At 40.2% G+C, this 18,018-nt stretch overlaps 1 protein-coding gene across 3 annotated transcripts; it reads left to right on the top strand.

The window, feature by feature from the left end:
- The first annotated feature begins 146 nt into the window (after positions 1–146).
- On the top strand, positions 147–17,564 carry septin5a (septin 5a). Of its 3 annotated transcripts, XM_027166971.2 has the most exons (12): positions 147–295; positions 470–480; positions 9,849–9,939; positions 10,078–10,164; positions 13,497–13,620; positions 13,994–14,128; positions 14,669–14,786; positions 14,901–15,002; positions 15,584–15,680; positions 15,864–15,999; positions 16,689–16,791; positions 16,967–17,564. In XM_027166971.2, the coding sequence occupies exons 1-12, from the start codon at positions 253–255 to the stop codon at positions 17,027–17,029; spliced, it is 1,110 nt and encodes a 369-aa protein (XP_027022772.1). In that variant the 5' UTR covers positions 147–252; the 3' UTR covers positions 17,030–17,564. The 3 variants fall into 3 exon arrangements, with proteins under 3 accessions (XP_027022772.1, XP_027022773.1, XP_027022771.1); XM_027166972.2 differs by lacking the exons at positions 147–295; positions 470–480 and adding an exon at positions 7,567–7,789 and having other exon boundaries at positions 16,967–17,563; XM_027166970.2 differs by lacking the exons at positions 147–295; positions 470–480 and adding an exon at positions 8,453–8,958.
- Positions 17,565–18,018: the final 454 nt, after the last annotated feature.

The raw sequence follows: 18,018 nt of genomic DNA on the forward strand, positions 1-18,018 counted from the left end.
ACATTACACAGCAATTTCTATTATTATACTTTGGTATGGAAGACCGCAAACATGCGAAAGCTAACAAACAAGTGAATTGAAAACGAGCTTGACTTCCTGAAGCCCGGTGGCTTTAACAGTGTTTGGCTAAATAATGAGCAGGCGTGGTTTTCTGCGTGACGTCACGGAGCCCCGCCCCCATGTGGGATTCCCAGAGGAGAAGAACAGCCTCGGCGATGAGCATCTGAACCTGGACCGCGGACAGAGAGGAAGATGACAGCCAACACGCGATACAGGAGCCGACTCATTAAAAGCGGTAATGGCTCATATGCGCTTTGTGTTCATCTGTTTCTATATCCTCAATTCGTTTCACTGATTTTTCTGCCGTTTCTGTCTCATTTTTACCACCGCTTGTCGTGGCTGCACCTGATGATGATGATGATGGTACTGATGATGCTGATATAATGGTGGTGCTGTACTGCTGTCTCAGAGGACAGCGAGGTAAGACGATCTGTTCTTTTTCCTTTTCTTTTTTTCGATGCGTTTGATGTCATTTCTTTACTGAAAGACTCTTTGCTTGTTGTAATGATAAATCACAGCTTACCCAAGTCGCCTGTTTCCGTTGCACATCATGTTGCCTTGTATTGGTAGTGTAGTGTAATGGAGCCTGATTAGCCTAGCAGTGAAAGGCTTATACACCACCCAGACTCTTATACACCACCCAGACTAACATATACCACCCAGACTCTTATACACCACCCAGACTAACATATACCACCCAGACTCATATACACCACCCAGACTAATATACACCACCCAGACTCATATACACCACCAAGACTAACATACACCACCAGACTCATATACGCCACCCAGATTCATATACACCACCCAGACTCATATACACCACCCAGACTAACATACACCACCAGACTCATATACGCCACCCAGACTCATATACACCACCCAGACTCATATACACCACCCAGACTAACATACACCACCCAGACTCATATACACCACCCAGACTAACATACCCCACCCAGACTAACATACCCCACCCAGACTAACATACACCACCCAGACTAATATACACCACCCAGACTAACATACCCCACCCAGACTAATATACACCACCCAGACTAACATACACCACCCAGACTAATATACACCACCCAGACTAATATACACCACCCAGACTAACATACACCACCCATACTCATATACGCCACCCAGACTAATATACACCACCCAGACTCATATACACCACCCAGACTCATATACACCACCAAGACTAACATACACCACCAGACTCATATACGCCACCCAGACTCATACACACCACCCAGACTAACATACACCACCCAGACTCAGATACACCACCCAGACTCATATACACCACCAAGACTAACATACACCACCAGACTCATATACGCCACCCAGACTCATATACACCACCCAGACTAACATACACCACCCAGACTCATATACACCACCAAGACTAACATACACCACCAGACTCATATATGCCACCCAGACTCATATACACCACCCAGACTAAAATACCCCACCCAGACTAACATACACCACCCAGACTAATATACACCACCCACACTAACATATACCACCCAGACTCATATACACCACCCAGACTAACATACACCACCCAGACTAACATACACCACCCAGACTAATATACACCACCCAGACTAATATACACCACCCAGACTCATATACGCCACCCAGACTAATATACACCACCCAGACTCATATACACCACCAAGACTAACATACACCACCAGACTCATATACGCCACCCAGACTCATATACACCACCCAGACTCAGATACACCACCCAGACTAAAATACCCCACCCAGACTAACATACACCACCCAGACTAATATACACCACCCAGACTAACATACACCACCCAGACTCATATACACCACCCAGACTAACATACCCCACCCAGACTAACATACTCCACCCAGACTAATATACTCCACCCAGACTAATATACACCACCCAGACTAATATACACCACCCAGACTAACATACACCACCCAGACTAACATACACCACCCATACTCATATACGCCACCCAGACTAATATACACCACCCAGACTCATATACACCACCCAGACTCATATACACCACCAAGACTAACATACACCACCAGACTCATATACGCCACCCAGACTCATATACACCACCCAGACTAACATACACCACCCAGACTCAGATACACCACCCAGACTCATATACACCACCAAGACTAACATACACCACCAGACTCATATACGCCACCCAGACTCATATACACCACCCAGACTAACATACACCACCCAGACTCATATACACCACCAAGACTAACATACACCACCAGACTCATATATGCCACCCAGACTCATATACACCACCCAGACTAAAATACCCCACCCAGACTAACATACACCACCCAGACTAATATACACCACCCACACTAACATACACCACCCAGACTCATATACACCACCCAGACTAACATACACCACCCAGACTAATATACACCACCCAGACTAATATACACCACCCAGACTCATATACGCCACCCAGACTAATATACACCACCCAGACTCATATACACCACCAAGACTAACATACACCACCAGACTCATATACGCCACCCAGACTCATATACACCACCCAGACTCATATACACCACCCAGACTAAAATACCCCACCCAGACTAACATACACCACCCAGACTAATATACACCACCCAGACTAACATACACCACCCAGACTCATATACACCACCCAGACTAACATACCCCACCCAGACTAACATACTCCACCCAGACTAATATACTCCACCCAGACTAATATACACCACCCAGACTAACATACACCACCCAGACTAACATACCCCACCCAGACTAACATACTCCACCCAGACTAATATACACCACCCAGACTCTTATACACCACCCAGACTAACATACACCACCCAGACTAACATACACCACCCAGACTAATATACACCACCCAGACTCATATACACCACCAAGACTAACATACACCACCAGACTCATATACGCCACCCAGACTCATATACACCACCCAGACTAACATACACCACCCAGACTCGTATACACCACCCAGACTCATATACGCCACCCAGACTAACATACCCCACCCAGACTAACATACACCACCCAGACTAATATACACCACCCAGACTAATAATATTCTATTTCTTCATGGATTTAGAGAATTAATCAATGCCATCATTTGATCATCCACACACCACTTCATAGCAGTAGATGGTGTGTGGATCACAAGCCTAGGTCTTTTGGCACAGCTCCTCACTACATCTTGGATCAGAATTGGAGTGTTTTCTCTTCGCACGGTCCCGGATGAAGATGGGCATCTGAGAATCTAATCGTTGTGCCCAAGCTCTCTGTGCACTGTTGCCATAGTAACGGAAGAGAGAAAGCGACTTCCTCTGCTACCATTGTGTTCAAGTGTAAAATGTCAGTATATAAAATTAAGATGCTGTGCTCCAGTTCGTTTCTGCAGCTGCGTGCACTGCAATAATTCTCTATAAAGTCACAGCTGGCACAGGTGTGAGAAAAAGGCTGGATCGGAGTTACGTGGCACAGCGGCTTTCATCAAAACATGGTTGCTTCTCATATGTGGGCATGTGTGTGTGTCCACGTGTTCCCATATGCCATAAAATATGCAGCCTTTGTTGCTTCGAGAATGATTATGTAACTATGTAAGGATTCTTCAGGTCAGATTCAATCAGACTTGAATATGATGTTGCTCTGATCTGTCAGTGTGTACACACAGACACTCAACTCACATGGTCACTGAGCTCTCAGGGTCACACTTCCAACCTACACAAAGTCAGCAATGCAACAGTCCACCCACTCACACTCATGCAGCACTCCGGTACTCTCTGTCTTTTACTATCTACTGTGCTTTATGATTTAGCTTTATTAAACTTTACTATAGACTCATTATCCTCCCTCTGTATTTTACAATACAGAATCATTTTAAAAAACAAGTGAAATACCATACTTAAGTCACTTGGGCTAAGGTGCATACAGCTTACATTTATCATTTTAAGATGTTTCTTCAGCTTGATTAAAGTTAACCTGTTTACCACACATAGACATGATTTGGAAAAGCACAGATCTGTAATCTTAACCTCGCAGCTAAATGTGGATGTCAGATCAGAACAGTGAGCCATTGGTTTAAAGGAATTGTGCATAGACCTTAGAGACAGTATCTTGTCTTTGTGAAATGGCAGTTACACTAAAATTGAAGAAGATAGATAGATAGACAGAAGATGCTATTGATGCTTGATAACATAAGTATTTAGGATGTCCTTCTAAAAAGGTCAGTACACATTTTTAATTTGTGTGCGTGTGTGTGTTTAATTGATTTGCTGAATAATTTTGTCAGTGTAGTTGAAGACTGATGCTTTAACTTGAAAAGATCACATTACTCTTGCCATAGTGCCCTGCAGATTTGTCCAGAGGGTGGGTTAAAAGGGCAGAACTGCCTGAAGACTAGAAGATTGCATGTGAAATGAATACTGAGATACAATTCTGCAATCAGCAGGAAAAATGCACAGTAATGTATTGTGTAGACTTGCTGTCTTCCAGCTCCAGGGTCACCAGTTTGATTTTGATCTTGGGTTACTGTCAATGCTGAATTTCATGTTATTCCCAGGACAGGCTCTGGATCTACCGCAACCTAAAGCAGGTATAAAAAGTCGATGTAGAGCACTAATTTTACTCAGAGCATGCTTTAGCCAGAGAGTGAGGCTATGACAAGTTATAAAAGTGGATATGACATATCCCATACATATTCTCTTGCTAACAGGAAATATTAATTATAAACAAAGACATGACATGACAAATTAGTAAATTGTATAGAAATTAGTTGATATGTCCTGTGACAAGTGTCGCAGGACATATGGATATATGGACATATGGACGTATGGTATATAATATCAATTCTGCACCCAAACAGCAGTTTCTGTAAAAGCTGCACTTTATTTTACTGTACTATAGATGATTCAATGTTCAGTTTGTTATGCTGTCACTTGTACGCTGTCGTTTTCAGTGGCTTTTAAAGTTGTGTGTATAGCACACACAACACAGTGCCTCAGCAAAGGTCTTACAACATACAGTACATGTAAATGCCCCATCCTCTCCCCTCCTCTCCTCTCTTCTCCTCTCCTCACACATGCTTGTAGGCATGTGTGAGTGTGTGTGTGTGTGTGTGTGTGAGGGAGAGAGTGTGTGCGTTTATAATGTAAACAGGCTATGTTTAGACTCATAATGAGGGAGAATGGCAGATGGGTGTAAGTTTTTGTGAGATTTTGTGTCACTATTTGTGTGTGTGGGGGGGGTGTATGTGTGTGTTTGTTTGTTTGTTTGTTTGTTAATCAGCCTGTTAATCAGTTTGGGAAATAGTCACACGTTAGTGTTACGTGGTTATTTAAAATGCAGTCTCTCTACTGAATCTCTGCAGTGGTTTATATTCAGTCCATTAATACTGATTTATCAGTGATGTAAAAGTTCACGCAATACATCCATATACAAACCATAGAGAATAGATTGAGGAAGTATAATTTGCTCAGTGGTACACAGAAAAACCTGTTGCAAGTTTATAATATACATTTTATACTTTCTCATGAATTCTTCCTGCTTTTCTGGATTGTATTTAAAAGGTATCATCTTTTTAGAAAACATTTTAGAAAGTTCAACATCTTGAATATAGTCATCATATTTCTTTTTATAATAATACAAGTCAAATAGATGATTATTAATCATATTTCTGGACATTAGTTTTTTTAATTTGAAATTTGAAAATTAACTGAATATATTCATTTTTATTTCTACTGACAGTTAAATTCACCTACTTTACAGAAATAACTACTTAAAATGAGCAAAAATGATCTGCGAATAGAACATTTATTAGTCTCATTTTGAAACGAATTGACATTATTTTAACCTTATAGACAGAAAAAATAGATACATTTGATTATCTTAAACTTTGATAAAATGTATTTTTTTGAAGCGCATTACTTATTTACACACTAAAATAGCAATCATCGGACACGATTGAGAGAAAAACGAAAAGCAAATGTGATTGTTTGTTAAAGCAGTCCTCTTTATGTAAATGAGTTTAGATTTTTTTTGTTTTGTGTGTTTGTGTATATGATAAACCTCCACCAAACCAAAACTGTGTTTGAGGATGTGCATGAATTTATATGTGAGTGTGAGTGAGAGACCCCAGGTGGTGTATGAGAGTGGCAGCTGGGCAGTGTGTGTTTGGGAGGGACTGACCGAAGGCTATTATGTCACTGTGGGACATCTGTTCCCTTCTTTTCAAGAACTGTGCCTCCTCCTCCCCTACTCAACCATCGTCTCCTTTACTCTGATCTCCTTTAGTGCTAAAATAGCAACAAAAGCATCACACAGCCCTGTAACCCATGCAGGGGAATGGCCACACTTCAGAGATGCTGTTGTGAAGCTGTAGAGACAGTGTTCATGGGACAGAGGGGTAATAGTTACATTAAAAAAAAAATCCAATCAGTAGGTTTGTTTCACAGGCTACCATCACACCCCAACAGCCCCCTGTCATTGCTATAAACTGTTACAGAAACACACACATGCACAGACCCCTATTTTTAAATATATATAAGCAAAATGCTCTAATAAGGTCAAAATAATTCTGTATTCCTATCATTATCAAGACATTTTTACCTTCTAAAACATAAATATATACCCCCACATATTTCAAATATACTTAATATGATTTGTGTGTATATTTCACACAGTTCACTATTTGCTTGAGAGTCTTAAGCTTTTTTCACACACTATTCAGTCATCCAACTCTTTTATAATTTAAGAATCAGACAGGCTTGAAGCAGATTACAGACAGTTTCAGTGCTGCTAACAAAGCTGACATTCATTATTTAACTGTACATCAAAATGAAAAATGTAAAGCAAAATACTGGATCAGTTGTCTTTTACAGCTGTTGTCTTAGTCACATTATGACAATCGATATAGTTGATAAAGCTGTTTTTTTAGACCTCAAATTTACTAGACATCTAAGAGCAGTTTACTAGATGATGCAAATGAAACTGCATTGTTTTGGAGATTAAACTCCTTTTTCATAGGCTAGCGTGTTGTTAAAGTCGAAACCATACTGCAAACCATTGGGAAAATTTTTTACTGTTGTCACGATGTGACATGGTGAGACAAAGGCGAGTGAGGATCCAAATGCAGTTTAAAGTTTTTACTAAACAAAACACGAACAAACAGGCAGGCAACGCGGAACAAACAGGAAACGGGAACATGGACATGCACACACCAACACCAAAAACGACCAACAACATTGAAGTGAACAGACAGAGTATATATGGTGAACGAGAACCAATCCCAAAACAGAGACAGACAAGGACTAAGACAAAACACCTGGGGAAGAGAATGAATGTAATTAGTGTCCATGGTAACAGATAGGTGGGCGGGGTCAACAATTAACATCAGGGAGAGACGGCAGACAGAAACAAGGGGAAAACACAGACAGACACATTACAACTGTATTGCTTCAGTGTTCAAAAATTAGATAAAACACGAGAACAGCTTTAGAGGACTAAAAAGTTGTTTGAGAATATATATAGATTTTGTAGTGCAAACATTTTATAGTGTTTTCATAGATTCTTTGTTCATCTTTAGTAACAGCTTTATCAAGGCCAGGTTGTGGTGGATCCTGAGACTTTCCTGGGAACACTGGCCATGAGGTCTGAATACCAACACACCCTGAATGGGATTAGAGCCTGTTGGAGGTCGTCATATGTATACACATTTACACCTAAAGGAATCCAAATGCTGGCTTGTTTTTGGCCAATGGCCAGATGCAGGAACTTCACACAAACAATAACCTGAGCTCTGTTTGTATAGTGCATAGAAAACATATTGAAATGAATGTCAGTGCAAATTGCATATATGCCACAGATTTGTTTGTTTGTTTGTTTGTTTGTTTATATTTGACAAAAAAAAAAAAAGTTTGACAAAAAAGTGCAGAAACACAATTTTGAAGATTAGACTGCAGTCTGCAGTTTGAGGCACAGCTCAGGACCGGAGTTAAAGGTCATCTACCCTAATGTCTCTAATGACAAAAGTGCCCTCTTTTGGTATAAAAGTGTGCTGCAGTTCTTCATTTACATCCTCCATTCCAAACTGCATCCTGACTAGAGCCGCAGTAGTGTGATGGAGTCAAGCAAACTCTTTAAAGAGAAACAAATCATAGAACTGTTTAAAAGTTTTGACCACCAGTTTTGACTTAGTCCTCACTAGGCTGCTATGTGTGTTCATGTGTGTGAATGTTGTGTGGTACAGAGCAGGACTGACAGGAAGGGCGTGACCAGTTTTACTGAATGTGGTTAGGCACTGCAGCAGGGTTCACTGCACCTCACTTCTACTCTGTTTATCCACTCTGGAAAAAAGAGGGGGAGGAATGAACGAAGGATGAATGAATGTTCTTTATTCTTGTCTTCACCCCTCCCCTTTCCTTTGGTTAAATTGCTTCCTTGCCTTCCATACCTTTCTCTGCCCTTTTTCTCTCTCTTGCTCTCTCCTACTCTCTCGTCTTCTTGTTCATTTGTCCTTGTGCTTTCTCTGAGTTCTTAGTGAGAATTCCTCTGTCCGCCTGTCTGAACAAGCAAAAGGTGCTGCAGGCCAGAGGCCACACACAGATACAGGGAGAAAGAGGAAAGGACGAACGAGAGGAGTTAAAGAGACCAAGTGATATAGAGGTGTTGCAGGTTTGAGAAACAGTTCTGGAGACATTCTGTCTCTGTTTGTTTGGTGCGTGGGTTGAGGGTGTCGGACTGGGATGGATGCCATTATGCTACAGGAGAAGCTGGTGGAAAAACTGCTGTGTGCCCGAAGCAGGACTACTCGCCAAAAGGTTTTGTGTGTGTGTGTGTGTGTGTGTGTGTGTGACTAATGTAATAATATGTATACTATATGTGTGTATGTGTGTACATGTGTGTATCTCTGCATTTAGTGAAAGGATTTCTAAGTCATAATAATACAGTAATAAGGCACAACATTTTACTGTATAGATGTGTTACATTGAGAGAACGCTGAACTGACGGTTTGAAAGTTGAATGAAATGTGAATGAGCTGTATTATTAATACTGTAAGTGTTTATTCTCATCCTTTTCGCATTCAGGGTTGGATAGTGTGTGTAAGAGTGAGTGAGAGAGAGCGTGTGAGAGTGTATGAGTGATGGAGTAGATACAGGGCCACTGTGGGGAACTTTTCAGTAGCCCACAGAGACAGCGGAAATGTTTATTATAAGTTATGAGGCTTGCTGGCAGACTGAGCAGTTTAGCCAGTCTGGGTGTGTTTTATGAAAGAGCTATTCAGCTACATTCAACAAGACATTTTCTGTTTTTCTCTGTGTGTGTTGTTTATGTGTGTGTGTTTCTGTGTGTGTGTGTGTGTGTGTGTGTATGTGTGTGTGTGTTTTGAGACATCCAGAATTTGCATGTCTGCTTCCTACTGTGATGACTATTGGTAAAACTAAGCCTTGATTTTATTTTGACTTCGTAATCATTATCCTTCACATTCTTCATTTGTCTGTATGGACATGTTTGCGCTCTTCTCTGAAAACAGCCATGAACTGAAGGCTTCGGTTTTTCACAGCAGTGTCCAATTTGGTCTCGCACTATTCAGTGCTTTTGAACACAAGACTGTGATATTGAGAAGGCTCAGAATGATAAAGCTGTGTTGTCTGTCAGTTTCACAGTGGCAGATTTTAAAACTGCTGTCTTTGCTGTTTGTGTCTCTCAGGATAAGCAGTATGTCGGTTTTGCGACACTCCCTAACCAGGTCCACAGGAAGTCTGTGAAGAAAGGCTTTGATTTTACACTCATGGTAGCAGGTTAGTAACCGTCCCAACAACTGACACTACTGTCAACTGTCATTTCCCCTGCAGTTAGAAATGACAAGTACATGCATTCTCACAGTTATCAATGACAAGAATTCTGTGTGTGTGTGTGTGTGTGTGTGTGTGTTTCAGGTGAATCTGGTTTAGGCAAGTCTACTCTAGTAAACAGCCTTTTCCTCACAGACCTCTACAAGGACAGAAAACTTCTAAATGCTGAAGGTAAAAACCTCATGCAGCATGTTTGATGTCCATCATTAGCATTTTTATTGGGTAAAGTAATAAAGCAATATAATGTAAGGTGTTTATATTACTCAGTTAGTTTCAAACTTACACCAAAAGCACACTGGTTTCCTGCTTTTTATGATCTGTAATGTAATATATATAATGTAACAAATCATGATATTGTGTTTGTCATTGGGGGAAAAAAATAATCCAGAATGTTGGAAATGATGTGTATTTTTTAAAACTTTTTTGCTCTGATTACATATGTTTAGATTTTAAATATATTTACCTGAAGATATTTATTATTCCAAAATGTGATAAGCTAAACTAAGCTAGCTAAACTAAAAAAGTACAATTTATATATATATATATATATATATATATATATATATATATATATATATATATATATATATATATATATATGAAATATTGTGCAATCAAAGTAGCAGGCTTTCTTGTCTAGTTTAACTGTGATTTACAATACAAGTGTAATTAACACTTCTTGGTTGCACTCTTGACCCACAAAAAATGGAGACACAGGAACTTTTTTCACAGCTATTTATTCAGAGAGCAAGTCTAACATCCTTAAACTTCCTACAGTACAACATCTATGGCTTCTGACTGCTGAGACACTCTGAGTGCTAAAAGTTATTGATTCACATCATTTATTTAAAACTTGTAAACATATCATGTTCCCAGCGGGGCAAGTTGCTTGTGGTGAATGTTTTGTGTGATCGTAGGCTTATCTTTGTGCATTCAATTCTTATAACAATTTCCTTAATATAATACAGTATAAATGTAAATCATTTAAAACAATCAATTAAACATTTACTGCCTCTCCATCATTCCGATTTATGCTACACAATATGTTGGATTTTAATTTTGTTCAAAGATGATTTTCTAGACTACATTTGAGTTTTAGAAGAGGATCGTGGTCTTGGACATTTAAATTACTGTCCTGTATGAATGTTAAAACAAGGTTAAAACAGATAAACATGCTTAAAAAATTTAAAAAGGTGTATCATTGTACCAGACCAAGAAAGAAGATAGTTGCTGACTGAGCAGTTGCTGATTATTTTCCTTCACCCATTTCACTGTTTCAGTACAGTCATATATTTTTCAGTTTCAATTTTTCACTTTTGATATGCTACTGAAGTTTATTGATACATCATACCTACTGTATATTCTCCCTAAGCTTGTTTCCAGGTTCAAAACATCATAAAAATGGTGGATTTAAATTTGTGTAATCATGCAACATTTCTGCCATGGCAGTCATTACACACATTCACCATAATATACTAATTCATTGTATCTGATAATAATTCTGTATCAGATCTTTATACACTGCTCAAAAAAATAAAGGGAACACTTAACCAACACATCCTAGATCTGAATGAATGAAACAGTCTTATTAAATACTTTGTTCTTTACATAGTTGAATGTGCTGACAACAAAATCACACAAAAAGTATCAATGAAAATCAAATTTATTAACCCATGGAGGTCTGGATTTGGAGTCACACTCAAAATTGAAGTGGTAAAACACTTCAAAAACAAGTCAAAGTGAGGTTCAGTAGTGTTTATGGCCTCCACATGCCTGTATGACCTCCCTACAATGCCTGGGCATGCTCCATAACTCCTGGACAGTCTGTGGTGCAACGTGGCGTTGGTGGATGGAGCGAGACATGATGTCCCAGATGTGCTCAATTGTATTCAGGTCTGGGGAACGGGCGGGCCAGTCCATAGCATCAATGCCTTCCTCTTGCAGGAACTGCTGACACACTCCAGCCACATGAGGTCTAGCATTGTCTTGCATTGTCTTGCATTAGGAGGAACCCAGGGCCAAACGCACCGGCATATGGTCTCACAAAGGGGTCTGAGGATCTCATCTCGGTACCTACTGGCAGACAGGCTACCTCTGGCGAGCACATGGAGGGCTGTGCGGCCCTCCAAAGAAATGCCACCCCACACTATTATTGACCCACTGCCAAACTGGTCATGCTGGAGGATGTTGCAGGCAGCAGAACATTCTCCATGGCGTCTCCAGGCCCTGTCACGTCTGTCACATGTGCTCAGTGTGAACCTGCTTTCATCTGTGAAGAGCACAGGGCGCCAGTGGATGGAGCGAGACATGATGTCCCAGATGTGCTCAATTGTATCTTGGTGTTCTCTGGCAAATGCCAAACGTCCTGCCCGGTGTTGGGCTGTAAGCATAACCCCCACCTGTGGATGTCGGGCCCTCATACCACCTTCATGGAATCTGTTTCTGACCATTTGAGCTGAGCAGACACATGCACATTTGTGGCCTGCTGGAGGTAATTTTGCAGGGCTCACATTCAGTGCTCCTCCTGTTCCTCCTTGCACAAAGGCAGAGGTAGCGGTCCTGCTGCTGGGTTGTTGCCCTCCTACAGCCTCCTCCACGTCTCCTGATGTACTGGCCTGTCTCCTGGTAGCATTTTCATGCTCTGTACACTACGCTGACAGACACAGCAAACCTTCTTGCCACAACTCGCATTGATGTGCCATCCTGGATGAGCTGCACTACCTGAACCACTTGTGTGGGTTGTAGACTCCGTCTCATGCTACGACTAGAGTGAAAGCACTGCCAGCATTCAAAAGTGACCAAAACTTCAGCCAGAAAGCATAGGAACTGAGAAGTGGTCTGTGGTCACCACCTGCAGAACCACTCCTTTATTGAGGGTATCTTGCTAATTGCCTATAATTTCCACCTGTTGTCTATTCCATTTGCACAACAGCATGTGAACTTGATTGTCAATCAGTGTTGCTTCCTAAGTGAGCAGTTTGATTTCACAGAAGTGTACTTGACTTGGAGTTACATTGTGTTGTTTAAGTGTTCCCTTTATTTTTTTGAGCATTGTATTTCTAAACATCATTGAATTTACTTTCAGTTTTCCCTCAGTGAGGAATGAAAGTGTTCCTTATGCTGGAAACGTTACAATATATTTTCTGCAGCCTTCAACAACCTGCAATAAGTCTCTTAGTGTAGAGAACCTCACACAGCTTGCTCTCCATGTTACAGAAGGGAAAGTAGTGGTGAACATCGATCTGTAGGTACAGATGTTTAGTACAAATGAAATAAAACTGTATGGATTTGTAGGCTTATTGTAAGGATTGTAACCCAAATGTTTATTGTATATAAATAGAGGAATTAAAGTATGACCAGTACTTTAATAAGAGCCAGGATTTCTACTCTAACATGCACATATTTAGGAAATTAGGCACCACTTTTGAAGATTGGGATATGTTGGTATGATTGGTAAATGCTGTATTTATCATTTGTCTTTCTATTTTCTCCTTTTCTTTCAGAGCGTATTAATCAGACAGTGGAGATCACTAAACACACCGTGGATATCGAGGAGAAGGGCGTCAAGCTCAAACTCACCATTGTAGACACACCAGGATTTGGAGATGCAGTAAACAATAATGAGTGGTAAGAACTTAGCTTGACATATCGAGACAGTGTGCACCACCTCACAGCTCTAAGGTGTGCACTTCAATCCCGAGTTCTGATTACTGTCTCTGTGGAGTTTCATATGTTCTTCTTGTGTTGGTGGTGGTTTCCTCTCATATCTCCAGTCTCTTTTCAACACACAAAAACATGCTATTAGATGAATTGGCAATGCGAAATTGCCCCTTGTTGTCAATGTGTGTGTGTATGGAGCCCTGTGACGGATTGGCGTGTGTCTGTCTTGCAGACAGGATCCACTTTACATTAACCTTGACCAGGATGAAGCTGTTCCTGATGAGGGATAAGTATTTATTACAGTTCTGATAATATATTGTGTATGTGTGTTTTTTCACAGTTGGAAGCCCATCACCGACTACATTGATCAGCAATTTGAGCAATATTTCAGGGATGAAAGTGGACTCAACAGGAAGAACATATTGGATAACCGAGTGCACTGCTGTCTTTATTTCATACCACCATTTGGACATGGGTGTGTAATATGCTCTGTATGCACACACAATTTGGCCGTCTGACCATCACTCCTATATATGAGATATCTGCCCAAATTGTTACTACAAAGTTTTTCATAAAAAAACAACCCAATGCATAATGTGAGGCCTATGAAGACAATGCTGAAGTGAAAGAACTCGAGATCGGTACAGAGCCCTGGCCTCAACCTCACTCAACACCTTTGTGATGAACCGGAATACTGACTCCACACCTGACATCAATGCCTGACCTCATTAATGCTCTTGTGTCTGAATGAGCACAAATCCCCACAGTCATGCTCCAAAATCTAATGAAAGCCTTTACAGTAGTCATTACAACAGCAAAGGGAGGACTATGGATCGAGATGTTCATATATTGCATATGGATGCGAAGGTCAGATGTCCACAGAGTTATCCCTGGAGAATTAAAGGTCTATCTAACATTGTGTGTGTGTGTGTATGTGTGTGTGTGTGTGTGTGTGTGTGTGTGTGTGTGTGTGTGTGTGTGTGTGTGTGTGTGTGTCTATGTATGTTATTTTCAGTTTGAGGCCAGTGGATGTGGAATTCATGAAAGCTCTGCATGAGAAAGTGAACATTATTCCTCTAATAGCCAAAGCGGACTGTCTTACTCCAAGTGAGATAAAGAAGCTAAAGGACAGGGTGAGTACACAACATCTCATTTGGTTCTGTGCTACAATTAAATATTGCTTATTCCCTGCTCTCTTGCATGTGCTGCTAACCTCAGATTATCACTTTATCCTTTCTTTTGCTTAGGTACGAGATGAGATTGAGCGCTTTGGAATTAAAGTATACCAATTTCCAGAATGTGACTCTGATGAGGATGAGGAGTTTAAACAGATGGACAAAGAGCTGAAGGTCAGATACAACGTATAACGCTCCATATAGTCTAACAGCAGTACTTTTTAACATACTTTTTTGTGATTTTTAATCTCAGCTTTTTAGTGTTAAACGCAGCCACTAAAATCTGTATTTACTCGAATCAAATATAACCTAAATAAATTTCCAACAATAAATGACTTTATTGGTTATTTTTATAAGCAGCAGCTTGCAAAACACTCATTTTAAAGAGTACACTCACTTGCATTAACATGTTCATCCCCAAAAAATATTGTGGAACAGATTTTGGCCCAATTCTCACAGCTGAGTCAATTCACAACAGCCTTCACAGCTATATATTTGCTCCGTTTGCTCTATTTATAATCTGTGTCAAACACGCTGATATGAATGACCAACTGTAACCATATTACAGAATTCATTCAAGTCAATTAATGAATATTAATCAGAAGCATGTGTCTGTTTATGTACATTCTTATGTAAATTCTTAGTCTTACAGAAACGGGTGGTATGATGGAGAAGTCATATACAACAACAATTTACTCAATTCTTATCAAATGTTCTGATCATGAACTTGTATGTGTTCATAAAATGTGTTACAGGAGTGTACACCCTTCGCTGTGATTGGCAGTAATACAGTGGTGGAAGCAAGAGGTCAAAGAGTGCGAGGCCGTCTCTACCCCTGGGGCATTGTCGAAGGTGAGGTGTGTATGTGTTTATAATTAGATATGACACATTTTGAGGGTAATCATGGATAAATATTATTATTAAATGAGCTACTTGTGCAGGAATCATGCTGTTAAATTCAGTAAATTTGTGTATATTGTGTCAGATGAAGGCTTTTCCATTTTGATTCATGACGTTCTTGTCTGTTTCCTGCAGTGGAGAACCAGTCCCACTGTGACTTTGTGAAGTTGAGAAACATGCTGATTCGCTCTCACATGCACGACCTGAAGGATGTGACTTGTGATGTACACTATGAGAACTACAGAGCCCAGTGCATTCAGGAGATGACCAGGTTTGTTGTGTTTGTATACTTATGTATCTTCCTCTTTCATTAGTTACACTGTAGTTACTAGTAAATTTAAGTCACTTAGTAGCTTTTGCTTATTTAATCCTTCTTGAAGTCGACTTTTTACTTGACTGTTGGTGCTCTTTTTTTAATTATTATTACAAAACACTGATTTTAAAATTAAATATGTAGCGTCTGCCCTGGAGAGAATCAAGGTCCACGACACTTGTGGACTTCGCCTTCTTTAAGACAGACCCCCAGTCTGAGGCTGCAAAACATTTCATTTGTGTTTGTTTAACCATTGTGTTGAGTTGTTTAGCTCATCATCTTGGAGAAAGTTCTGACAGAACTTTCTGGCAGAGGAAAACATTTTTTAGGCTAAAATATCTTTGTACTTGGTACAGAATTCATGATGTCATCCATCTTCACATGATCACAGTTCCAAACATCACTATTTTTCAGTCTGCTTTTGTCACAATTAACTAATGTGTTTCTCCAGTTCATTGAGCAATAAATGTATTAAAATTATTAAATTAAATTATTACATAATTATATATTTATTAATTAATTGTTAAATTATAATAATTTATGAAATAAAAAAAAGTTGTATTTAATTTAGAAAGTTGCACATTTTTTTTGGGTGTCCAATAATTCTGGCACACACTGTATAAAGCGGTATAACGTGTGTGTTGCAGTAAACTTACACAGGACAACCGTATGGACAGTCCTATTCCCATTCTGCCGCTGCCGACCCCAGACGCAGAAACAGAACGACTCATCAAGATGAAGGACGAGGAGGTGAGGCTAAAATCATAATCACAATAAACATGAACTGAACTGAAGTGTAAACTTATTAAGCAGCACACTAATCCTCTTCTGCTGACCGTGTGTGTTTGTGTGTGTGTGTGTGTGTGTGTGTGTGTGTGTGTGTGTGTGTGTGTGTGTGTGTGTGTGTGTGTGTGTGTGTGTGCAGCTGAAAAGAATGCAGGAGATGCTACAGAAGATGCAGCAGCAGATGCATGAGAAAGACCAGTGAAGATCACACAGAGACACACAAATGCAAACATAGAAAAATTACACAAGTCTCTTCACATCTTATATTATATTCTGTCACTTTGGTGATAATGAAAGTGATCATGTAAACATGCGAATTACAGCGTGACACACTCAATGATAAACTATACTGTATATTTGCAAAACACTTTGCTTGGTGCTTTGGAGCTCTTGCCTACCAAGTACAAATGTGAAGCATCTATTTAATATTTCTTGTGTTTATGAATGTGTGGGTGAAGCTAACATTGGTAATATTGTGTATAATTAATTTAAATGAAACCTACTTTTAAATGTATCTAATTTATATGTACTTGGTTTAAATCTTAGCTAGAATGCGCAAAAATTGTTTTGTAATGGCATTTTAGCCAAAGTGTTGTTTGAATCTGGGCTCTGACTGTGTGTGTGTGTGTGTGTGCATGCATGTGTAAGTGAGAGAGTGTGTGTGTACGTGTGTACGTGTGTGTGTGTGTGTGTGTGTGTGTGTGTGTGTGTGTGTGTGTGTGTGTGTGCACACATGCATGTGTGAGAGTGTGTGTGTGTGTGTGCGCACATACATGTGTAAGAGAGAGTGTGTGTGTGTGTGTATGTGTGTGTGTGCACATGCGTGTGTAAGTGAGAGAGAGAGAGAGAGAGTGCGTGTGTAAGTGTATGTGTGTGCACATGCATGTGTAAGTGAGAGAGTGTGTGTGTGTGTGTGTGTGTGTGTGTGCGCACATACATGTGGAAGAGAGAGTGTGCGTGTGTAAGTGTATGTGTGTGCACATGCATGTGTAAGTGAGAGAGTGTGTGTATGTGTGTGTGCACATGCATGTGTAAGTGAGAGAGTGTGTGTGTGCACATGCGTAAGTGAGAGTGTGTGTGTGTGTGTGTGTGTGTGTGTGTGTGTGTGTGTGTGTGTGTGTGTGTGTGTGCACATGCATGTGTAAGTGAGTGTTTACATGGTGTGTATGTAAAACTTTGTTTCTTTAATGG

This window comes from Tachysurus fulvidraco, chromosome 14 (genome assembly GCF_022655615.1).
Source record: "Tachysurus fulvidraco isolate hzauxx_2018 chromosome 14, HZAU_PFXX_2.0, whole genome shotgun sequence".
Lineage (NCBI taxonomy): Eukaryota > Metazoa > Chordata > Actinopteri > Siluriformes > Bagridae > Tachysurus > Tachysurus fulvidraco.